The sequence below is a fragment of the Canis lupus genome, chromosome 29, assembly GCF_011100685.1.
Source record: "Canis lupus familiaris isolate Mischka breed German Shepherd chromosome 29, alternate assembly UU_Cfam_GSD_1.0, whole genome shotgun sequence".
Lineage (NCBI taxonomy): Eukaryota > Metazoa > Chordata > Mammalia > Carnivora > Canidae > Canis > Canis lupus.
In genome coordinates, this window is record NC_049250.1 from 29,445,502 (window position 1) to 29,471,206 (window position 25,705).

The following is a 25,705-nucleotide window of genomic DNA, read 5'->3' on the forward strand; positions in this document are numbered from 1 at the left end:
GTGTGTCAATGTTGCATGAATGCCTCATGCTGGCCTTCCGGACAGCCTGTTCCCTGACCGAGCACTGAAGGAACTCGTCTGAGGAGGCAGTGAGCCGTAGCTAATGCAGGGAGGTGGGAGAGGGTCAGCTGGCCTCTGAGATGGCTGGAGCAGGGGGTGGTGAAGATGAGGCTGCCAAGAGCCAGCTGATGAAGGCCTCGAATACCCTGGTGTGGGAGTTTGGACTTATGCTGAAAGTATGTGGGAGTCAGTGGAGGATTTTTTTTTTTTTTTAGATTTTATTTATTTACTCATGACAGATACCCACAGAGACAGAGGCAGAGACACAGGCAGGGGGAGAAGCTGGCTCCCTGCGGGGAGCCCGATGTGGACACGACCCCAGGATCCCAGGATCACGCCCTGGGCCGAAGGCAGATGCTCAACTGCTAAGCCACCCGGGCATCCCAATGGAGGATTCTTAAATGTGGATCAGTTTGCATTTTACAAACTTTATCACAAAAACAGAGAACAGATTGGAGAGGGGCAAGGTGAACACGGGGACATCTACTGAGAGGCTGGCATGAGCTGAGAGCATGGCAATGGGGTTTGGGTGTGGAGGGAGGCCAAAGGGGACCGAGGAGTCCTACACATTCCTTGATTTCTTGTTTGAGTGACTTGGCATATAGTTGTGCCATTTTCTATGAGGTAGGGGATATCAGGGGAGGAGCAGACCCGGGGTGGGGGCTGGGACGACAGGCTCTGGCTTTGGACATCAAAACAGGCGTTTAGAGCCACTCGGTCATTAGAGGGCTGCAGAGCAAAGGATCATCTGTAGAAGAGCCAGAGTTTGGGATCAAAAAATTGAAGCTGGAGAGAGAAGAGGAAGGCAAACACCCAGTTAGTGGAGATTCAACTGAGGAAGGAGTAGGGTAAACAGTAGAAAATCCAGGAGGCTCTCTGGCTTCTATGATATGTTTTAACAGTACAGAAAACTGTTCCATTTCTATGTGGTCAAAGAGCAGCTTTCCATCTTTTAAGTATTCGAACAAAGCATCTGTTCTCAGATGATCCAAACTCCTCCTCTAAAGGGAGATGGGGAGTAGGAGAAAAAAATTTATTTTTCCAAAATAAGGTGACAAAAAAATCAGACCACTTTTAGAAAACTAGCTGAAAGTAAAAACCCAAAAAACAAAAAATCAAAAACCAGGAAAAAGTTTTTGCAAAGGAATAAGGAGCACATGAGTAAATGAAAATGTAGGGAGGAGGAACTTGGGGATCCCGGGTGGCTCAGTGGTTAAGCCTGGTGTGACCCTGGAGACCCAGGGTCAAGGCCCACGTCGGGCTCCCTGCATGGGGCCTGCTTCTCCCTCTCCCTCTGCCTGTGTCCACCCCGTCTCTCATGCATAAATAAAACCTTTTTTTTTTTTTAAAGTATTAAGGACTTAAAGATAACAGTCACCTGTCAATACTGTGTAGCCAACATTCCAGCCATAAATAGGTAAAATAATGGAATTGAACACATAGGAAAGTTTATTAAATTTAAAAAAAAAATAGGGGGATCCCTGGGTGGCCCAGCGGTTGAGCACCTGCCTTCACCCCAGGGCGTGACCCTGGAGACCCAGAGTCCCAGGTCGGGCTCCCTGCATGGAGCCTGCTTCTCCCTCTGCCTGTGTCTCTGCCCCTCCCCCACTCTGTCTCTCATGCATAAATAAATAAAATCTTTGAAAAAAAATTAAATTAAAAAATGGGTGAGAATGACTTTTTAGCATCTCAGATATAAAAATGGGCAAGGCGAGGGCCAAGTATGAAGTCCAGGAGGAAGAGGGCTGGATGGGGAATGACATAGGAGCGGATCGGGCAGGATGAGAGCCGGCGGCCGGAGCCCCCCCCACCCCCCGCCCCCGAGTGACGGGGCTGAGGCTGGGCGGGGGGGGGGGGGGTGTGGGGGGCTCGGGGGCTCGGCCCCGCGCCCCGCAGGGTTGCCCTCCGCCGACTCCGCCGAGCGCGGCCGCGCGTCCTCGCCGCCAGGGGGCGCCCCGCACCCGCCGAGAAGCGCCCGGGCCGCCGCGTGCGCGGGGCACCCAGAGCAGCTCGGGTCCTGTTCTCCGAGACTTAGATTGACGACGGTTCTTTGCGAACTCGGCAAGCGACAGGCCGTGCGGCTTCAGATCCCCGCTTCTGCGTGGTGGCACCCCCGGCGCATCTTGCAGAGCTGCAGGCGCCCGCGTGGGCCTCGCCGGAGCCTGGGTTTCCCGGGGCCCCCGCAGGACGCAGCGGCCTCGCTCAGCCGCGCGCACAGCAGAGCAGCTCCCGGGCCAGCAGCGACCAGCAGGCGCCTGCAGCCTCGGGGGGCGCTGCTCCGGCTGTTGGAGGCAGCGGGAAGACGGACTGCACTTATAGCGGGGACCCGGGGGGTCGCATTTCCAGGGACTCGGAGCATCGGTTAGTTCTTCCTGGGGAGGTTCCAGGCCCTGGGACGGGCAGCGGCTTGCAAGGCCCTCAGAGGGGTGGGTGGGTGCATGCAGCGGGGCTCGGCTCGCCCGTCCCTCATCCTGGCCGTCGGGGTGCAGGCGGGCTCATGAGCCTCCCTCACCACCTGAGCCCAGTGGGTAGGCCTGGAAGCTGGCATCAGGGGCAAAATAGAGAACCCTCCCTCCCTTCCCCGGCCGTGGAGAAGAAGGATTCGCAGGTAGCGACTCCGAACCATCACCCCGAGGGCTTGAAGATAACCAAGCACAGGGAAGAGAAGCACTGGGCTGGGGGCCCAAGAGATCTTTTATTTTTTATTTATTTTTATTTTTTCCATGACCCTCCACCACTTGCTTACTGCCCTCATGTAATTTTTCCGGTTTGAGGTTTCATCTGCAAAATGAGAGGTTTGGAGCAGAAGACTTGAGCAGCTTTCAGGCTTCAGGGTTCTAGGATTCGCGTGGAGTCTGTCTGCAAACTGCTACCCTACAGTGAAAGCTTTCCTGATCCTGCTGCTTCTATGGGCGCAGCAGACTTCCTATGAAGGGGCCTTGTGCTCGAGGCTGTGTGGGCCGGCTGATTTCTAATGTACTCCGAGTTAGAACAGGACCCCTGGGTCTATACCACTTGTGAGTACTTTAGGAAGTATTAATTGACGGAGGGCTACAGGTTCCAAACACCTTGTTTTAAAATGTTATTTCCAAGGTTTGGTCGCAACCCATGCATGTGCAACAAATCTATTGAGCCCCTGGCATGGGTACACCCCCACTATGACATAAGCAGTCAAGGGCTGCTTGGAGTCTATGTGGTGGATGCACTTAAATGAGTACGACCGTAAGTAGTAAGTACTCTGCTGGAGGAATGTAGCAGATGCCTTGGGTCTAACGTCCTGGGCACCCAGGAGGAATGTCACACAAAGATCTGGGTCATGGATGGCTGAGTTTGTTGCAGCACATGTCAAGCACGTGCCCTCCACGCAGTAGATGGCCAGCAGTGCTTGCTGACTGAATGCCTGAATGTATACAGGCGGATGGAGTGTTGGGTAGCTGAGCGCAATGCCTACAATGTTTCTGAGCACCTGACACCTGTTTTCACACAGTCTCAGCAGACCAAACCGGTGAGCAGAGCACTATTATTATCTTCATTGTATATGAGCACTGAGGCTCAGAGAAGCAAAATAATTTGCCCCACCTGGTAAGAGGCAGAACCAAAAGTCAAACATGGGTCTGTTCAATTTTAAGGTGTGTTCTTAACTGGGATTGGAAGAAGAGGCAGGTGAACTCGGAGAGTTCTGGGGCTCCAAGAACTGGAGAAAATTAGGAATCGTTTTGTAGATATGAAATGCTCAGAAAAGTAAAACCCAACGGATTTAAAAAAATATTTGGGGGAAGGTATTGTAAATATATATCTATGGAAGCTATATCAACTTTAATTGAGACATTCATGCATTATCTCGCTAAAAAAAAATGAAATGTTCCTGAATTTATTTCTCTTTTGCTACATACAGCAAAAGTCTTATTTTGAACATGATGATGTTCACGTGTTATAAAATCAACTTCTCCAAGATACAATTAAATTTAATCATTGAGTATCTGAAGGGTAGATGTACCAAATTATGGACCTCCCAGACTAACTGCCTGGTGGCCTTTGTCTGCCTCGGTTTACCCACCATAGACTCCTCTGGTCATCTTTCTTTACCCACAGGGTCTTGTTGCTTTGTCTTCTTTTACCATGTATACTTAATTATTCTGACTCTGGGCCCACTCTCACTTCTTCCTCTGTCTTCTAACCCCTGTCTAGTTACCCCAGTAAAAACGTTATTCTGTTTTAAGCAAAAACATACCTCATTTTGATTAGTAAGCATAAATAAGCTTAGAGCTCTTGATTGATAGGCTTATGCCTAACAAAGAAATTCATTGCCAGCCACCTTATGAGCCGGGGCCAGGCAGGCCAGGATTTGTCCTGGTACACGCAAGAAGAAACTTAAAAAACAGAATTGCCAGGTATTTTGGAACTGCAAGGAATTTCCTTATATGGCATTAGTTAGACCTTCACATGGTCTCACTTCAGCCTAATGGCTTAGGGGGTGCAGGAGGCCAGTGCGTCCTTTGCTCCTGTGACCTGGTACACTTAATCACCCCATGTGAGCTGCATGAACCACCACATGCGAGGGTGGCTTTCATAAGGAACTGGGGGAGCCATCTGTTTGCTCACCTGTGTCCTTATGGTGTAAATCTTCTGCATTGCTTGTTGGCCTATTTAATGGAGGTAGTCAGGCTTGTCATTTTTCAGCAGACTTCAAAACTGCATCATCTCTATTTGGCCCGGCTCACTTTGAAATCTCCCATTAGATTCTTTAGAGAAATCTCCACTTACCTTTCATCACTAATTAAACTGCTTTCCTCAAGCCCCACGTGTCTAGGTAAATATGATATTACATTATCATTCAATTACCAGTTCAAAACCATTTTGTCCCATTGCAAATATTATACACATTTCCAGGATATTATATAGATTAAAAGGGCGTTTTGAGTTTGCTAAGTTTCCATTTATCAAATGCAGCACTTGGACACGTGGTTAGAATATAAACCATTTGTAAACCAGATAAAGCCTATTCGAGTCTTCAAAATTTAAAATATAGAGTATGGGGCCCTTGGGTGGCTCAGTTGGTTGAGCATCCAACCCTTAGTTTTGGCTCACATTATGATTTCATGGGTCGTGGGATTGATCCTGCACTGGGCTCTGCACTCGGTGGTGGTGGTCGGGGGGGGGTCTGCTTGAGAGTCACTTTCCTTCTGCCCCTCCCCCTGCAAATAAATAAATCCTTAAAAAATAAATAAAATATAGTGTAGATGATGGAATAACATGGCCAATGAATTCCTTCTGCCCACCAGTCATTTTAATAAATGATTTCCACAGTATTTTAGGTTTACAGATGGATTCCTGAATGGCCAACGATAATAGTATTTAGGGTGGGAGGCTGGATGTCAGCTTCTGCTCATTTATGACTGCCTCCTACGTGATAGACTGGGACTAGCATTTTCCTACTCCATTTAGGCCACAACAATGTAGTTTGGATGGCATTATCTTTTTGTTTCAGGAGACAGAGGTTGAGGAATTTGCCATGAGTAAAACAGAGAATAGATGGTAGGGCAAGACACATATTATTATTAGTTTAGAAATAATTTTAAAAATTATTTGCACATTTGTTGTAGACAATTGATTCATGGAAATAGAATAAAATTCCTTCATAATTCTATCAAGTAGGTAACCATGACTATTAATTTACTGTATGTATTGTTTCTGTGTACAACTGCATAAATGTGTAACTTTTTGCTTGTAAAAGTGAGATCATACTGTTTTATAACCTGCTTCCTTCAATTAGTGGTGTATCATGAACATCTTTAAATCTTTGCAACATCACTTTATTGAATAAAGAGCCTACTTTTTTATATGCCATAAATATTTAACAAATTCCTTTAATACTAGAAACTTTGGTTGAAGTGTCTGTGGTAAATGTGATGCACATCCTTTGGGCAGAGGTTTACACGTTGCATATATTTTTTTAGTTTAAGTTCCTAGAAATTTAATTGCTAGGCTGAAGGCTATGAACATACCAACTGCCCCCAAAATTATTCTTAAACTCATTCACACTCCCACCAACAATGCAGAATTCATTTCTCCATCCTCTAGTGAAAATACTATATTGCAATTATATTTATTTGATTACTAACCTTTCTATTCTCTATCTGGATTTCTTCTTTTTCTTAAACTTTGCTTTAAATATTAAAAATTAAAACACAAAAAGACAAACTTTGTGATATTGTGCTATTATTGTATCTCCTCTACAGGAAAAAGAAAAACATACTCTTCTCTGATAACAAATTACTTATGGAATGAAAAACAAATGAACTGAATGAGACCGCTGAGCCCATCAGACTTATTTCCATGACACCTGTCACCATAGTACACATGAAGTCATGCATTGTTGGTCTTCTTCATTTCAGTATTGCTAACATATAAGTCCCTAATAGGTTTTTGACCACTGTATTATGACAAGGGATATGAAGAACAAGACGGTTTCTCCTAATTAACCTGATTTGAATTCCTTAAGGCAGACCTTTGCCCTGATTTCTGGGTGATTGTATCCAACTGCCTCCTGGAGACCTCCACTTGGATTTCCTATAGTATTTCAAATCCAGCATGTCCCAAACTGAATCTACCGCCTGACTCCCTGAATCTCATTGTCATCTCTCTCTTCCTTAGTTAGTAGCCTATCAATCTACCCAAAGTATTAATTCCCAAGACTCAATTTTATTTCACATACCTCTATTATTTCCCTAATTTAGGCCTTTATCTTAATCATCTAATAAATATTTTTGAGCACTTACTATGTGCCCAATCTTCTCCTAAGCTTAGTGGTGATGGGCAAGAGGAAGGATTAGAGGAAAGAAAGACAAAGTTTTTAGGGGAAGCACTGTGAGGTAGACAGGTGAAACAGACAATAAAAAAGTAAATAAGAAACCTAAAGAGCACCTGGATGGCTCAGTCAGTTAAGCGACCAACTCTTGGTTTCATTGCAGGTCATGATCTCAGAGTGGTGAGACCGAGCCCCACCTGGGACTGTGTGCTCAGTTGCACAGTCTGCTTGGGATTCTTTCCCTAAAGAATTCCCCCTCTCTCTTCTCTCCCTGCTTGTGCTCTCCTTATCTCTAAAATAAAATCTTAGGGATCCCTGGATGGCTCAGCGGTTTAGCGCCTGCCTTTGGCCCAGGGCCCGATCCTGGAGACCCGGGATCGAGTTCTATGTCGGGCTCCCGGCATGGAGCCTGCTTCTCCCTCTGCCTGTGTCTCTGCCTCTCTCTCTCTATGTCTATCATGAATAAATAAATAAAATCTTAAAAAAAAATAAAATCTTAGGAAAAAAAAAGAGATAGAAATCTAAGATGGAGATGACAGTTTTAAGTACTATTTTAGGTTGCCTGCAGAGGTAACATTTAACCTATGATTTAAGAGGAGAGCCTGACAGGATTCTGTGAGTAGCATTGTAGGCAGGGGATATGGCCAGGGTAGGAGGAAGAAGACCATAATAGACTCAAGGATCAGAAAATGGGGCATGTGCGCTACCATTAAGGAGAGTAAAGGCAGAGTGAAATCATATTTGGAGGTCATATAAAGAAGTCTTAATGTTGTAACATTAAACATGATGAGAAACCTTTACAAGTTTTTAAGTAGAGAAAAAAACATGCTGTGATTTATGTTTTTCAAAAAGAAAACCATGGCTGCCACGGGAGACTGAATCGTAGTGGGGTGAAGGCGGAAGCAGGGAGATCTTAGTGATTTGGACCAAAGGGAAGGCATGAAGATAAGGAGAACTGGATGGGCTCAACGTATAAGGTAACTTATCCCCTTGACCCCCGACACCAGTCTTAGAATTCATAATTGACCTGCCAAAGTTCTGCATCTTTTTTTTTTTTTTCCAGTTCTGCATCTTCTGTATAAAATTTGCTGACACCCAGGACACCCTGAGTGCTTGTGGCTAGTTGGTTTCTTCTTAGAGTACCTGCACACTGTTCTTTCCTTCCAAGAGAGCTGTGTGATTTCCAAGCATCAGTTTGCTTTCAAATTTGTGTAGACTAGCTGTATTGAAAATTAAGTTAAATTTCGTTTTTTTAAAGGTTTTATTTATTTATTTAGGAGGAAGAGAGAGTGTATGCACAAGCAGGGGAAAGGGCAGGGGGAGAGGGATATGCAGACTCCTTGCTGAGCAGGGAGCCTGACATGGGGCTTGATCCCAGGACCTTGAGATCATGACCTGAGCCAAAGGCAGACGCTTAACTGACTGAGCCACCCAGGCACCCCTAAAATTAAATTTTAAATAAGGTTATTAATATATATGAAAACAATGAAATCTGAGAACAAATGATCATTTGTAGGTAAAACTAGGTCAGTTTGGAAAGACAGTAAAAGTATAGGCAAGATAGCAGGCACAGGATTGAAAAAAAAATGGTAAAAATTGTGCTTTCTACCAAAGATTCCTTCGTACACATCTTATACCTTCATGCTACAGAAACTAAAGCTAGGAATCAGCAAATGCTTTAGGGGTATGGCTTAGCGAGGGAGAAAACCAGAAGTGCCCATTAGTAAAACCGTACCAAAGAAAGGCTTTGCACCTCTATTTGAACTTCGGCAAATGAAAATACATGCAGTAAGTCAAAATAAAATGTTTAAGGTACGTAGTGTGATTTGCGTGTCCCTCTTTGACCGATCACATCAGGGAAGTGGGAATCTACTTTGGAGCGAGAATTGATATATTGGATGAGGGAAGAACTAGGGATGCTATGATCCTTGCCACTTGCACAGGCCGAAGCGGACTCTTCTGCTTGGCATGCCCTTTCACTTGGAGGCAGCAGCTAAAGCTCTACATTTCTACTGCTGGGAAATACCTGCTCTCTTTTCCAGCTTTCTCACCCCATGATTCAACATGAATACCACAATTACCAGCACACTTACCACACTGCAGCACAACGTACCCATGAGCCTGTATAAAAAGCTGTATTGGTCTGAAATCCTTGAGGGGATTCATGTGCTTAACACTTTTTATAATCCAGAGCTGGTTCTATCTATGTACATGGTTAGATGGTCAATATTTGTTCAATGGACAAATGAATGGTCTTTAACCTCTTGAACTGAGAAATATCTTTGTAAGCACTTAAATGATGTTACATCCATCCTGTACTGTTACATACTGAATGTTTGTGCCCCTCTCAAATTCGTATGTTGAAGCTCTAACCCTCCTCTAGTGACCATATTTGGAAATGGGGCCCTTTCTAAGGAAGTTAAGGTTAAATGGGATCCTAAGGGTGGGGTCCCGATCCAACATGACCAATGTCTTTATGTGAGACAAGAGAGCTTATTCTCTGTAACTCAGAGTGTCCTCCCCAGACACCAACTCTGCTGGCACCCTGATCTTGGCATTCAGCCCCAGAACCGTGAGAAAATAAATTTCTTTTTGGTAAAGTCATCCATTCTGTGGGTATTTTGTTACAGCTGCCCGAGCGGACGACTACATATATGTAGAACAATAGATTTTCTCTTTCATATTTGATTTGCTAAAAGGAGCCTCAGAAGTAAGCTATCTTTGATGTCTAATAGATGTTTTTCTTTTAGCTTTCAAGAAAAAAAGGTTCTTTTAATTATTTTTCTTTACTAACAAAATATACAATAGCATCACAAGAAGAAAAATCTTTTTGTTTAAAGAGCCTTTTACCCTCTAAGGTTAAACCTGTAATTCAAACTAAACACAGATTTTATTTTGGTACAATTAACGAAAAAAACATTTTTAGTGGTTTCACAGGTGGCTAAAGTCTCTGTAATTCCCCTACTCTTCCCTCATATCCTCACACCTCATATTTGCAGTACCTCTGCACATTACTGAGGTCAAAAGGTGGGGGGTGGCGTGAGGCTGCATTAGCAGCATACTTACCTTCTTACAGTCATTTCCCAGAAGCTACTGGCATACTTTCATCCATCTCACTGGCCATAATCATGTCACAGGCTCAAACCTAGTTGCAAGGGGAGCTGAAAAAACTATTTAGTTTATCCCATTCCTATTTTGGAGGGGGCAAAGAATCTTTAGGTTAGTCAATGAATGGTATTTTGCTATACTGGACTGGTAGATGAGCTAATTCTAAGAAATAATTGTTCAAATATGGGCTTAATCACCCCCAAGGTAGGCTTTACATTTCATATCAAAGAACGTTAGCCAGCATCTAATATTTCTTTGATTATAGTTAGCTAGGTTGCAAATATTCCATTAGGGCAAAGTCTATACCAAGTCTTATCTGTAATCTATTACAATAAAACACAACTTTATATTGAGTATACATTAGCTGTATTTTTATTACTGTTTTGTGTGGAGCTAATAACACTATTCTACTTTTCTGTCAATGATACACAAGGAAGTGGCAAAGGTGGTCTTCTAATTTGAGGCTATGGTTAAAACCATAGTCTGAGTTTATAAATATTGTGTCTTGACCAAGAACCTACCTATAGCTTACTACTAGCTAGCATTTCTAAATTTGCATTCCATTCACTAATCCTTACTTAAGAACATCTTTTAAAGGGAAGAATAATTTAGTTTTGTGTAATTACTGCCATCCTTAATGGTGCAGTAATTGTGTTAGTACAGGCTATGACAAGTTCTTACCTAATGTAGTCTAAAATATCATTCAAATCTGACACTTTATCAGAACAAAGTACATCTGTTTCTAATTGGAGACCTCAAATAGGGAGGAAAACTGGGGTTGAGAAAATAAGAAAAATAAAGCTATGTTTACTACACAAAAGCACAACTCCTAAGGTTCTATATGGTAGCTACAGGTGAGCTACAATTTCGCTTAAGGCTGCCCAAAAAACAAATAAAAAAAGAGAAAGACAGTAATACAGTCTTTAAGATAAAAACAAAATCAATTCTCAAGAAAAGCACAGGTTTTACTGCTGAGATTTAAGAGAATCTTCTCTTGTGAGTCCTCATAAAGGGTACACTGTGTGGAATGGCAGATATTAGCCTTAAGAACACATGTTGAAAATACAAATTCTGATGATTGTTTTGCTAGTAGAAGCTAATAGCACAGAAGTGCAATGCAGTAAAAATAATTCTATTATCTTTTGGAAGAATTAAAATGTGGATCAAATATGTAGCTTTCTGAAAATTTCCCAGAGGATACAATTTAGATTCCTCTCTTTACTAGTTGGGAATCCACACTTATTTGTAACATAATCCCCAAACTCCTCTATTCCTGTAAGTAACAAAACATATTTCAAACTAGACAAATTATTTTTAGACCTAAAGCCACTGTTCCCTTCTAATATCACACATAGTTGAAGTAGACTACATAGATTAAATATTTACTCTCAGAATCGTAGACAAATTAAAGCACATTTTAAAATGCTGGTTTATGTTTTTGCTACCCATACATGAACTTAATTTTTAAAAGGTTAAAAGATTATTTACAGAAGTGTTTCCTGTTTGAATTATGTTCATTTTTTAATTAATATTGGCTGTTACATTTGAAGTGTGCACCTAGTCACAAAGACTTAAAATGATCAGTAATATAAAGTGTAAACTTAAAAATATATCATAAACTCATTCCACATCTGTGAAATGCAGCAGTTAAGTATAATTAAATTTACAATAATTTGTAATAGGACATTGAAATTGAAGGGGAAAATTGTATTCAAGATCTAAACAACACAGCTACTGCTGTACTGAAAAAATAATTTATTAAGTGAATATAATACTGGGAATAAAATGCATCATAAAAGTAAAAAAAGTAAATTCTAAATATAAATAGTGGTTTTATTAATTAACAAGAGTTTTTCTTCACCCATCCAAAACTTTACATACAATCTCCCGAAAGGCCAGATTTTGAAAGTGTATGGTTCACTTTAAAACAGACATGTATGTAGCACGTGAATATCTGGAATTTAGCAAAGATCATCTTGTCATTACACTAAAAAATGATACTAATTTAAAGGATTGTTCTTTTTAAACCTTTTCAAGCCTAGGATATTTTGAAATGAATAAATAGTTTATTATATTCTTTCTCTCTCCCAGGATAGTAAACACATTTCTAGTATACTTTGTGGAAAATACTCTGGGACAGAACATATTTGTGCATTTTGACAAAGGCTTTTAAATTTTTTTGAACTTTGGTAAGAAGCAGCCTCTGTTTCAGATCAAAAGTTAACAACAGCCACTTGACCACTTAAGTCTACATAAGTAGAATTTTTAAAAACCGTATTTTAATGTGTACATCAAGATACTGATAAACTTTTAGATAGTAAAGAAAACAAAACTGGAGATTGTAATTCTGCTTCCCCAGTAAGTTTCCCACACCTTTTAGAAAGCACATGCAGTTCAATACACCAACTGGGATTTCAAAATGCTAGCACAATTACAACACTTATTAACAGCAATTTGCAAAGCAGTGGAAATAGAAAGTAAACGAGTAACTTCATAGTGTAAAAATGAAACAAGGCACTTTCAAGAACTATAAGCAAATCTTTTTTTCATAAAGCTGACTCATAGACCCTAGCAGACTGCTGTAAAAAGTGAAATAGTGAAGGCACTACATAATTCTTTTTCCTAACTCCATTTACTAAAGAAATTTACCAATTAAACTTGGCACAAAAGAGTTTAATTATCATAAAGTGCATCACTTGGCTAAATATATTAAAAGGAAAATCAGCCTTAATACATTAGAGCAACATATTCACATATAGAGACATATAAATGCAATCCCAGGAGTCAATGTAGCTAGGAACATTATAGTATATATGGCTTTTTATTCTCTATTTTTTTTATATAACTCCTTATTTGCTTAGAATCTATATTTCCAAAAGAGTATACCTTGATTAGCAAAAAGAGGTAGTATTCTGAAAGAGGAAAACTCACTGATTCTACAGGTAGAGGTTTAAGATAAAGATAATAAATAAACAAGTAGAACATATTATAATAAACTAGGACACCTATTATGGTATTCTGATACTGAATTAGCTTTTAAAATCAAGGCTATTTTATCACTTTAGCTATGTTATTATATGTTACTATAGGTCTTTCAAATAGTTTTCCTTTGGTATTAGAAAGTTTTCTTCTTTTTAAATACAATAACATTGCAAACAGGCAATTTTTATTTAGAGATGGTAAACGCGTCAATATTTAAAACTTAATTTGTCTTTACTGCTGATTTAAACTAATGAAAATATATCATGTCAGAGATATAAAGCAGTATATATATCAACCAGGTAGCAACATGCAATTAATGTCCATGTAACTGATATAATTGGCATTTTAAATACAAACACACACACACACACACACACACACACACACACGAGTACACAAGCAGACATTGGTCTGGAGCAACATATTGGCAAAATACCAAAATAATTTACGCACATTATTTAAGAATGTCAATCTTGATAACAACTCTAACTAGATTTTTTTTTTTTTAGTGTATTAAATACAAAGGTTGGATAAAAGACAATTTAAAGCAGCAGTGAATACATTTCCTATCCCGATAACTTAAAAAACTTTTCTTTATGTAAACTTTATACATGTGCAATCTTTCTGTTTTCTGGAAATGCTTCAGTCTTTTTTTCATTTTAAATATTCTAAATTTGCTGAAACATATAAATGGAAGGAACTGCTTGTCATGTATTAGTCTTCTTCTCCATTATATGCCACTTCTGCTACTTCTATGTCTGATACAGAATTTTCAGGTTCACTAAAACTTAAGCATGGCTTATCATCAGCTCTGCAAAAAAGAGAAACATGACAATGAAGACATTAGATATTTCATTTCATTATTACCTTAAATTTTTTTTCATCTAATGTAGAGAATATTTAAATATTAATGGAAAAATATTTAATGGGGGCAGCCCAGGTGGCTCAGCAGTGTAGTGCCACCTTCAGCCCAGGGCCTGATCCTGGAGACCTAGGATCGATCGAGTCCCACGTCAGGCTCCCTGCATGGAGCCTGCTCTTCCCTCTGCCTCTCTCTCTCTCTGTGTCTCTCATTAATAAATTAAAAAAAAAAAAAGAAAAATATTTAATGGAAAGAAATATTTAAATATTTGATCAGAAATTTAATATTTTTAAGTTGTCAGTACCAGACACCACCTTTGGAGATATAGTTTTAACTCTTTCAGCTCTCTCAACTACCATTTATCAATAAAAGTCCAGTTTATAATGACCTGTGCCCACATAAAATTTGTTTTCATAATTACAGTTTAACTATCACTAAAGTATTAATGATGACTTTGAACTTATAAGTAATAAATATTCTATGTCCTTTCAAATATACTATCTTTTCATCATTTCTGTTAGGTAGGCCGGCTGGTTGCTATTATGGTATCCCACTTTTTGAATGGAAAAAGACTGAAGGATATTAATTTGTCAAACTTTACAAACTTTATTAATTAACTGAATAGTTAATTTAGACATATCTTCAAAGTAATAATATTTACAGCCTAGATGCCAGAGACTCATTTTTAGAGACAGTCTAGGAGGTCTATAGTCCTTCTCTTTTACAATATCACTGAGTTCATTAAAAAAAAAAAAAAAAACTCTATGGAGTATCATTGACTATTTCTAATTATTTAGATGATCAAGCTATAATAAACTAAATATTATTTACCCAGATTCTTCATGCAAAACATCTTGATCAACCTCAAATGTGGAAGACTCCACCTTTGGGATGTGTTCACCTTTTGTTTCTGACACGTGTAGTGATTCTTCAGGTTCTAAAGACAAGGTCCTAAAAGCAAATTATAGCAACAAGTTATTTTCTAGAAATAAGGTATATATTGGTTTATTTTTGTAAGTACATGTAGCTTTAGTAGTCTTCAGCTTTTCTTAATGTGGCTAATAAATTGCTGACTCTGGGAGTCAACAGAGAAATTAGTACTTAGGATTAATGTAAAATGATTTTAACATCAATTCAATATATGCTGACAAGAATGCAAACTACAACTTTCATATGTGAAAATATGACTAGAAACAAAGGTAGTATTTAAATAGGTTAAAATGAATAATGTTTATTTTGAACAGCTATAGGCTTCTATTTCTGATGTTTCCCATCCTTTAAATGGTCAGCCTTCTAAGTAAATTATCAAAAGGCAATTTTCCTAATCTATAAGAAAGTACATCAAAAGTCTAAGACTTCTGGAATCAGAATTTTCTAAATCATATTAAAATACAAAAGACATTTAGCCCAGAGTATGAAGAGTTGAATGAATAGGCTAAAAATGCAAGTATCACAATACACCTGATTCTGTTTTCTAGAGTTTCTATATGAAGTTGCTTTTCATTCAGCAGTTTCTTCAGTGATTCCACCTCTTTTTGTTTTTCAAGTAGTTCTTTTTGAAAACGGTAGTTTGTCTCTTCTAAAGTTTCACAGAAAGCCTTAAAAACAAAAAATGCAGAAAAAATAAAATTAATTACTTTTACAGTATCTTCCTCAAGAGCATTTATTTGAAGAGTCAAAGGACATAATCAAAATAATATGTGTGCAGCCCAAACAATCTGTTCTCTTCCCTCATCTTTTTTGGTCTCTTCTATCTTGACACTAGGTCCCAACCTACCTGCAGGACTTTTAACTACAAATCCCCTTTCTTGAGAATTTTAAGCAGAAAGCCACGGTGCTTGAAATGAATATGTGATAACCCACTAGCATAGAATTGGGGGAAAAAATAACCAATAACTACTGTTTAAGTTTATATTCTCCTTCATCTAGTTTTGCCCAGTCCTACATGAACATACGTTTTGAAAAATTGTGGCTATTGATTTGTATTAGCTCAGAGCGATACTATTTTAACAATCTCCTCTATAGTACCTAAATAATGCCAAGTTTTTTTCAACATTGCTATCTTTTTGCTTTTTTTTCCATCTTCATTCAAAACCTTCATTGTCTCCTTCATACCCAGGATACTAAACACTGCTGAAATAAAGATTAGGACAAACAAAATCATACAACCATAAAAAATGTCATGAAAAAATGTGGGTGACTTATCCTGAGGCTTCCAGTGTTGCTGATCAATTCTTTTAACTATTCCCATTTATCTATCACTCTTTGTCATGTCTTCTCTGTGACTGTTTTAAACCTTCACCCCTGGCAAGTCTAAAATGTGTTACTATCGCTGATTCCAAACCCAGCAGATGATCTTGATTCCTATACAAGAAAACAAAAAACAAGAATCCCACTGACTCCCTGAATCCCAACTACATTTGCTTCCTTTTCTTTTCCTCAAGAACATGATTCTTCAAGTTACCTTTCTACCCTACCTCCTCTGGAAGATACACTTCCTCCTAATTTTTCAACCTTTCCCCTTCCCCTGGACCCAAAATTTAGTTAATAAACTTGACTGAAGTTGATTAAGTAAATCCTAAAAATTTCGCCATAAAAAAAAAAATCATCTTCATCTCCCTCTTAATCATGAGTCTCTAGCTACTAACTCATCTCCTTCCTTTCAAAACAAAAGTTTTTCCACAAGTTTTTTATCACCCAAATTTAAGCCCTCATTTACTTCTAAAATCATTAAAGCAGGAGCTTCCCTCTCTTTTTCTCTACTAACTACGCCCAGGCAAAGGCTAACAATGACTTTCTAATCATCAAACCCAAAGTATTGTTTTTTTCTTGACTTCACTGTCACTATTGACCTAATTTTTAAAAGAAAATTAATGGAATCCTATTTTACTGGCCTCCATAAAACTTTCTGGTTCAACCTGTTAACTTTGACAGTTGCTTTTAGCTTTCTTTCTTTTTTAATTTTTTAAAAAATATTTTATTTATTTATTCATGAGAGATAGAGAGAGAGAGAGAGAGAGAGAGAGAGAGAGAGAGAGGCAGAGACATAGGCAGAGGGAGCAGCAGGCTCCATGCAGGGAGCCCGATGTGGGACTCGATCCCAGGTCTCCAGGATCAGGCCCTGGGCTGAAGGTGGTGCTAAACCGCTGAGCCACCCGGGCTGCCCAGCTTTCTATTTGTTCTTTGCATGTGGGCATTCATCAAAGTTTTGCCATTGGTTATATACTCTCTTGTTCTATATGCCATCCCTGGGCAACTGCACTTACTGTGAACACTTCAGCTCTCATCTCTACATATCCTATCAACTTCCGATGTGGTTTGTTGTTGTTAATCTCCAACAACTTTCCTTAGTGTATAGACATCATTCATATATCTACTGGTCCTCTTCAATTAGATGTGCCAATGGCAAGTCAAACAGCATTTGCAATCTATTATACAGCCTCATTATCAAAGCCACCAGGCAGGGATCTCCGATCACTCCATTTCTCTAATTTCTATGGCCCAAAGATAACTATCTTTCCACCTTGCCCTTCTCCTCACCCCCACTGCCTCATCAACGCCTCTAGTGTTTCTGTCATTTGTTCTCATTTCTATAGTCTTCAGTTCTTAACCAAACTATAACACCAGTAAGCTAATAGGCATGTTCACTTTGCAATCTGAGCTGGCTTTCTTTTTTCTTTCTTTCTTTCTTTCTTTTTTTTTTTTTTAAGATTTTATTTATTTATTCATGAGAGACACAGAGGGAGAGAGAGAGAGGCAGAGACACAGGCAGAAGGAGAAGCAGGCTCCATGGAGGGAGCCCGATGTGGGACTTGATGCTGGCACTCCAGGATCAGGCCCTGAGCCAATGGCAGGTGCTAAACCGCTGAGAACCCAGGGATCCCCTGAGATGGCTTTCTTAAAAACAGATCTTATCATGTTACCTACGATTTAATACTGCCTAAATAATAAGGCCAAATATCTTACCTTGGCAAGTGAAGTACCTTATGATGTAACATATGCCTTTTACCCCAACCTCAGAGCTTGCTGTATTTACTTTTCCTTTCCTCTGGTCCTCTGCATAACCCATGTTCCACCCAACTGAATTACTTTCAGTTTCTCAAATATTTGTCTTTATATAGATGGACGTATATAATACATTTCATTCTGTGGCTTTTTTACCTAATGACATAAGATGAACCTTATAAACACTCCCAAATGTAAAGATCTGGGTATATGCACATTATGGAAAAACTAAACAGTTTTTAACTATCATGCCAATAGAATGTAGGAATACAGAGAAAAACAAAAGAAATGAACCATACATAACTTCCACTGATAACAGCATGGGTGACCAGACAAACTAAGGCCTCTGGCTATAAAATATCTAGCTAAAAACTCAACATTTTAAATGTGGGCAAGAAACAGAGGTGAATCACAGAGAACAAAAACAAAGAGGAATGAAAACAAGTGCCACCAGCAGGTGCACTGACATAGCTTTTTGTTAACTTTGAACTTTAAACACCAAGATGGGACAAGAGATGAGTCAGGCACATTTTAAGGCTAGTGATTTAAAAAAAAAAAAAAAAAAAAAAAAAGAGAGAGAGAGAGAGAGAGAGAGAGATACTCAGGAATAAAGAACTCTAAAGAGCCAAGCCATTAACAAAACTCATTCATCAACATAAAAATGCATCAAAGAAGACTGTTTCATCTTGGCTTTTAGGTGGGAAACAGAGTCTTCTCTGAAGAATCTATAACCATGGGCCAGTGCTTTCTGTGGATTTTGGTTTGAATTTATACTATCACAATTAGTTAGAAATTAGCAAAAAAAAAAAAAAAAAAAAAAGGTCCAGGATCAATGATACTCAAGTTATCTCTGCAGAAGCAAGCAAAGGATATACCCTCAACTCTGGCTGTTCAGGTTTCCTGGAGACAAAGTTCTAATCAAAGTAAATTTATAATCCCAGGGCAGCCCGGGTGGCTCAGCGGTTTAGCACCGCCTTCAGCCCGGGGTCCTGGAGACCCGGGATCGAGTCTCACATCAGGCTCCCTGCATGGAGCCTGCTTCTCCCTCTGCCTGTGTCTCTGCCTCTCTCTCTCTCTCTCTGTGTCTCTCATGAATAAATAAATAAAATCTTAAATAAAAAAAAGAAAAAAATTATAATCCCAAATTACAAAACCCACTGGGAAATCCACTGAAAAGAAGGATTAGAATTCCATAAACTTCAGATAGCATATTACTATATAAAAACCATAAAATATGAACATGTATAATGACTTTAAAGTATTTTTTAAAAGCCACTATTAAAAAATATCAGGTATACTTGACACAAAAGAATAGAATGTCAAGACATGAAAAGTATAGTCAATATTATTAAAATCTTAATGGATGTATCAGACAGAATAATCCTGTCTGAATGCAACATAGTAAACTAGAAGCTAGAACTAAGAAAATTACAGAATTTATTCATTGAAGAATGACACATAGGGAAATGGAGACAGACAATGTGAAGGAAAAGGAAACTAACACACATATTTATAAATTGAGTTCCTAAAAAAAAAAAAAGAAAACCCAGAGAGAATGTGGAGAAGCAATACTCAGTGAGAAAACAGGAGAAAGATTTTTAGAACTGATTAAATACTAGTATTTTCAGATTTGGGAAGAATAAAAGGAAGACGAAGTAAACACCAATCACAAATAAGACAGTAAAGCTGCAAATGCTAAAATCAAAGAGAAGGTTTCTAAAATACTAGTAAGAAAAAAACCAGTGTACTAGAAAGGGACAACAATGAACTGTGAATAGATGTTTCACAGCAAAGGCAATGGAAAAGACCTCAAAGCACTGAGAAGAATGACTATCAAGGCAGAATTCTAGACCCAATTAAATCATACTTCAAAAATGAGAGCAAGATTTAAAAAAAATTCAGACATTAAAGACCTAAACCAACACACAAACACTGAAAGAACTATTAAACAATGTACTTTAAGAGCAGTTACTTGAGCCCCAGTGGAAAGACTGATATGAAAGAACTTGGAATGGTGAGGAAACAAAGTGGTAAACGTGCAGGTAAATCAAAGGAAGCTTGGCTCACTTTGGGGAGGCTGTAAACAATAATGGTTCTAAATTATTTGATGAGAACAATATATGACCATTAAATAAAAGACAGTGAATACAGAGCTTAGAAGCCAAAAGTAGAGGGAAAAAGGAAAGAGAGAAAACTCACTAAATATATTAAAGGAAGAAAAGAAGAAAAAGGAAGGTAAATAAAAAGCACAAAATAAAATGGCAGAAATAAATACATATATATTGGTAATTACTGGACATATCACAATAAACTCATCAGTTTAAAAACAGATTTTTCTGTTTGCATCAAACCCAAAAATCTACCTCTATGATGCCGACAAGAAACACACTTTAAATATAAAGATAGAAAAATACTTATCAGGCAACAGGCAAATCTGCTCTTTCTCTCCCACAAAAGGTACAGTTTATTAATCTCAGAGCAATGTGTTTCAAGTGGAAAACATTACTAGGCACAAAAAGGTCACTATCTAATAATAAAAGGAATGATTCACTAGTATATTTCAACTACAGAATTAAAAAAAAACTTCAATAACCAACCATAACGAGTAAATTTAGTATACTACTTTTGGTAATTATAGATACATTAAGAGTTTTTTGGACACTTGGGTGGCTCAGTGGTTGAGCATCTGCCTTCGGCTCAGGGCGTGATCCCAGGGTCCTGGGATGGAATCCTGTTATCCGGCTCCCTGCAGGAAGCCAGCTTTTCCTCTGCCTCTCTCTGTGTGTCTCTCATGAATAAATACATACAATCTTAAAAAAAAAAAAAAAAAAAAAGAAACCATCAGTTGCTAAAAAATCTACCCATAAAACTACAAAACAAACTAAAGAAAATATCAGACTCAGGTTGTTTTTCAGGTGAGTTCTAATGAATACTCAAGGAACAAACAATACTGATCTTATTCAAATGGTTCTGGAGAAAAGAAAAAGAGAGTATTTCTCCATTTATAAGATTGGTATAATCCTGATGCCGGATCCAGTGACAATAGCAGAGAGGAAAATTATATCATAAAAATTCTAAATGCATTATAATTCAAATCCAGCAATTTAAAAAAATGCTGAATTAATGAGTTAACCTCAGAAATGAATGTTTTATCATTTGAGAATCTATGAATGTGATTTACCATGCTATCTATTAAAAAACCCCATATGATCATCTTTATAGATGGAAGCAAGAGCATTGATAACATACACATACCACAACCTTTTAGCAAACTAAGAATAGAACTTCTGTAACTCAAAAGCAAAGGCATAAAAAAATACAACCCACAACTTCCAACAGCTTGTAGGAAACATCATATTCAATGGTGAAATACAGAATTATTAAAAGTTAGTAAGAAAGGAAAAGATGTTTGCCATAACTGCTTCTATTTAACTGCAAAGATCCCAGTTTGCATACACACAAAAAATATGAAAGTGGAATAAAAGGTATTAAGAATTAAAAAGGAAAAACCATAACTGGTAGTATTTCAGAAGGTATGATTTTATATATATAGAAAATCTAAAAGGATCCACAAACTAATGAGAGATCTCACCAAATATGTAACATATAAAATATATAGAAAATATAATAGTAATAAATTAGAAGATAATAAAATACCAATTATGATTAAAAAAACCCATAAAGAATAAATTCTACTGCTTTCTCTAAAAGTTTAAAGAAAAAATTCAACCTTTATTGAAGACTTCTAAAAAAGACCTAAATAAAGCAAAGATCTATTGATAGGAAGATTCCATTCTATAATGACTGCTCTTTAAAATTTTTCAGTAAATGCATTATTATTCCAAACAAAATACAACCAGGATCTTTCATAAACTCAGAAGTTGATTCTACAATTCATATGGAGAAACAAATAGTCAATTTTGAAGAACAAGGAAAGGAAAGCTTGTCTTGCTAGATACAGAGATTATAAAACCATAGTAATTAATTAACATAGTATAGACTCAATTAAGAAACAGAATACTAATAATAAAAGCAAATAGAAATTCTAGAGTTGATCAGCCCATTTGCTGACATGAAAAATTAACAAGAGAGGCTCAATAGCAGATTTAAAATGACAGAAAAATGAGTGAGCTTGAAGATAGTCCAAAAGAAATTATTCAGCTGAAGAACAGGAAAAATGACTGAAAAACATGAACAGCACTTCAGAAACATATAGTATTATGTGAAGTATGTTTGTAATAGGAATCTCAGAAGGAGAAAGGCAAAAGGACTGAGAAATTATTTGAAGAAGTAATGGCCAACAGCTTCCTTAGTCTGATGGAGAGCATTAATCTGCCAAATCCAAGAAGTTCAATGAAGCCAAATTATGATAAACACCTTGACATATCATAATTTGACTGCTGAAAGTCAAAAAATATCTTGAAAGTAGCAAAGGCAGAATGACTCATCACGTCCATGGGAACAATATAATTAAAGGTTGACTTCTGATGAGAAACAATGGAAGCCAGAAGACAGAGGAATGACACATGGTAATGAAAGAAAAAAAAAATCAGTAAAATTCTCCTTCACAAATGAACGTTCCCAGATGAACAAAGACTGAGAATTTGTTGGTATCAGATTTGCCTTACAAAAGGTACTCAAGGAAGGAAGGCCTTGAAGCTGAAAGAATGTGATAACACCAATCCACAGGAAGAAATGAAGAGGCATTTAGAAATAGTAAATATATCGATAAATATGAAAGAGTTGATAACATTTTCCTCATTTCTTTCTTAATTTCTTCATAAGTGAAAAGATTGTATAAAGAAATAATTATTACACTGTATTAGTGGGTTTATGACATAGAGATTTAAAATATGTAATAATATTAATATCTGGCTGGCTCAGTTGGTAGAGCACGTGACTCTTGATCTCAGGGTCATGAGTTTGAGCCCCATGTTAGGCCTAGAGCTTACTTAAAAAAATATGTAATTATAGCAACACAAAGGAGGGGAGGAAAAAGATATACTGGAGCTAAGTTTATAATTCCCTGGAATTAAGTATTACTCTTAAGTAGTGTTAGGATGCATACTGTAATACCTAGAGCAACCACTAAAAAATAAAAAACTAAAGATTTCTACAGAGGAATCAAACTGGCATACTAAAACTATGTAAAGGAGGCAGTAAAGGAGGAAGAGGACCAAAACAGAGGAGATAGATAGAAAATGAACTGGAAAATGGCAGATATAAAAGGTAAAGATGTCAGACTGAACAAAAGACCAAGACCCAACTATATGCTTTATACAAGTGACAAACCTTAGAAATTCACAAACTGAAAGCAAAAAAAAAAAAAAAAAAAAAAAAAGGAAAAAAGATAAATAGTAACCATAAGAAAGCTGTAATAAACAATAAACAAGACTGCATGGTATTGGCATAAAGATAGGTAATTAGGTCAATTGAAGAGAATTAAGAGTCCAGAAACAAACCCAATCTTTTATGTTTATTTGATTTTTGATAAGGTGCCAACACAATAAATGGTACTGACAAAATTAGATATCTACAAGTAAGGAACTTAAGATCCTTACCTCATACCTTATAAATATCTATCAGGTCAGGATGGATTAAAGACTAAGTTGAAGAGCTAAAAACTATAAAACTTCTAGAAAAAAAAAAGGAGAAAACTTTTCTTTTCTACCCTGTGTTAGGTAGAGTGTCCTTTTTTTTTTTTTTTTTTTTTTAAAGTAGGCTCCATGCCCAGCATGGAACTTGAATTCATGACCCCAAGATCAAGAGCTGGATGCTCTACTGAGTGAGTCAGCCATGTGCCCCTAGGTAAAGATACAATACCAAAAGCATAAGCCATAAAAAAAGTGATAAACTTTTTTAAAATTAAAAACATTAGTACTTTAAAAGACACAATTAAGAAAATGAAAAGATACATACAGATCAAGAGAAAATATTTGCAAATCAAATATCTGGTAAAGGACTTATATCCAAAATAAAGAATTCTTACAAGTCAATAAAACAGTCAAACTAAAAAAAAAAAAAAAAAAAAAAACAAACAAACTAAAAAAAAACAAAATGGACAAAAGACTTAGACAATTCATCAAAGAAAACACATAAATGGCTAAAAAAAACATGAAAAAGTTGATCAACATATTAAAAAAAAGTGACCAATATAAAAAACTTGGGAAATGGAAATTAAAATTATAGTAAAATACTACCACACACCCATAAGAATGCCTATACTCCAAAAGACAGATAAATTATGTTTATGAGGACATGGATAAACGGGAACTCTCATATACTAGTGGTGGGAATATAAAATGGTATAGTTGCTTTAGAAAACAGTTTGCAAAAAAAAAAAAAAAAAGAAAGAAAGAAAACAGTTTGGAAGTTTCTTTAAAAAGTTAAACATAATTTGCCATATAAGCAAATGTTCCATTTCTTGTTTAATCCAAGAGAAATGAAAACAAATGTCTACACAAAGCTTCTACGAGATTGTTCACAGCAGCATTAATCAAAATAGCACAAATTTGGAAACTATTCAAATGTCCCACAACTGGCAACTAGATAAACAAAATGTGGTATATACATACAATGAAAAACCATTCATCAATAAAAAGTAATGAAATTTTCATAGAGGCTATATACGGTTGACCCTCAAAAACATGATGCTAAACAAAGAGACTGTAGAGATTATATACTGGATACTATATGTTATGCATAGTGTATCTGTAAAAGAATATGTATATTGAATACTGATTACACACACACACACACACACACACACACACACACAGTATGACTTTATTTACATAAAATATCCAGAAAAGGCAAATTTGCAGATCAGTAGTTGTCTGGAGCTGGGAGTGTGGATGGATTGCAAAATGGCTTGCAGGAACTTTTTCCAAGGTGATGGGAATTTCTAAAATGGAATTATGGTGATGGTGGCACAGTCCTACAAATTTACTGAATTTTTTTTTTTTTTTTTTAAGATTTTATTTATTTATGATAGACATAGAGAGAGAGAGAGGCAGAGACACAGGCAAAGGGAGAGGGAGAAGCAGGCTCCATGCCGGGAGCCCGACGCGGGACTCGATCCCGGGTCTCCAGGATCGTGCCCTGGGCCAAAGGCAGGTGCTAAACCGCTGAGCCACCCAGGGATCCCCTGAATTTTATTAAATTGTACATTTACAATGGAATAGCAAAGAGCTAATTTAATGGTTGAAAATTTTACTTCAATAAAGCTGCTTCCAAAAAGCTATGGCATTCACTCTAATACAAAGAACAGATTCAGTTTAACTGAAAACAGTACAAATCAACCAATTAAATCTGTTCCATTTAAATGCCATTGAACATTCTGGGGAAAAAAACTTGCATAAAATCCTAGCTAATCTACTATAACCAAATCTGTTTTGTGAATCTAGCCAAATGCTTTAAGAAACAGGCCACTCTAACACGTCAATTACCGTAATTTGAGGAGCATCAGGCTAGAGTTGAACTGATAACAAGACAATAACCTCTACTTCTGAAGGTAAGTTTTAATTGATTTTAATTGTAGGTTCTTTGATATTTAGATGAAAGAAAACTCAGCATACAAATAGCATTTTTATTTTTTATTTTTTTATTTTTATTTTTTTTAAATTTTTTTATTTATTTATGATAGTCACATCAGAGAGAGAGAGAGAGAGGCAGAGACACAGGCAGAGGGAGAAGCAGGCAGGCTCCATGCACTGGGAGCCCGATGTGGGATTCGATCCCAGGTCTCCAGGATCGCCCCCTGGGCCAAAGGCAGGCGCTAAACCGCTGCGCCACCCAGGGATCCCCAAATAGCATTTTTAAATGTAGTAAAATAAATTTCCTGATGATTTTTTTTTAGTAAAAAAAGGAGGAAAAAAAAA

At 37.6% G+C, this 25,705-nt stretch overlaps 1 protein-coding gene and 1 long non-coding RNA gene across 8 annotated transcripts in view; one reads left to right on the top strand and one right to left on the bottom strand.

Annotated features, from left to right (window-relative positions):
- Positions 1 to 2,652: 2,652 nt before the first annotated feature.
- Positions 2,653 to 25,402, top strand: LOC111093108. 2 transcript variants are annotated; one of them, XR_005381156.1, is made up of 3 exons: positions 2,653 to 3,565; positions 7,721 to 7,845; positions 25,232 to 25,402. It is a non-coding gene; the product is annotated as an uncharacterized LOC111093108 (long non-coding RNA). The 2 variants fall into 2 exon arrangements; XR_005381155.1 differs by lacking the exon at positions 25,232 to 25,402 and adding an exon at positions 7,932 to 8,186 and having other exon boundaries at positions 2,657 to 3,565.
- SNX16 (sorting nexin 16) overlaps positions 11,712 to 25,705 on the bottom strand; it is a 39,800-nt gene continuing 25,806 nt past the window's right edge. For all 6 annotated transcript variants that reach the window (XM_038579621.1, XM_038579619.1, XM_038579620.1 and 3 more), the window contains 3 exons: positions 15,282 to 15,418; positions 14,652 to 14,771; positions 11,712 to 13,769 (listed from right to left, as the gene is read on the bottom strand). In XM_038579621.1, coding sequence (XP_038435549.1) covers positions 13,673 to 13,769; positions 14,652 to 14,771; positions 15,282 to 15,418 — 354 coding nt within the window. In that variant the 3' untranslated portion in view covers positions 11,712 to 13,672. The remainder of the gene's footprint in view (positions 13,770 to 14,651; positions 14,772 to 15,281; positions 15,419 to 25,705) is intronic.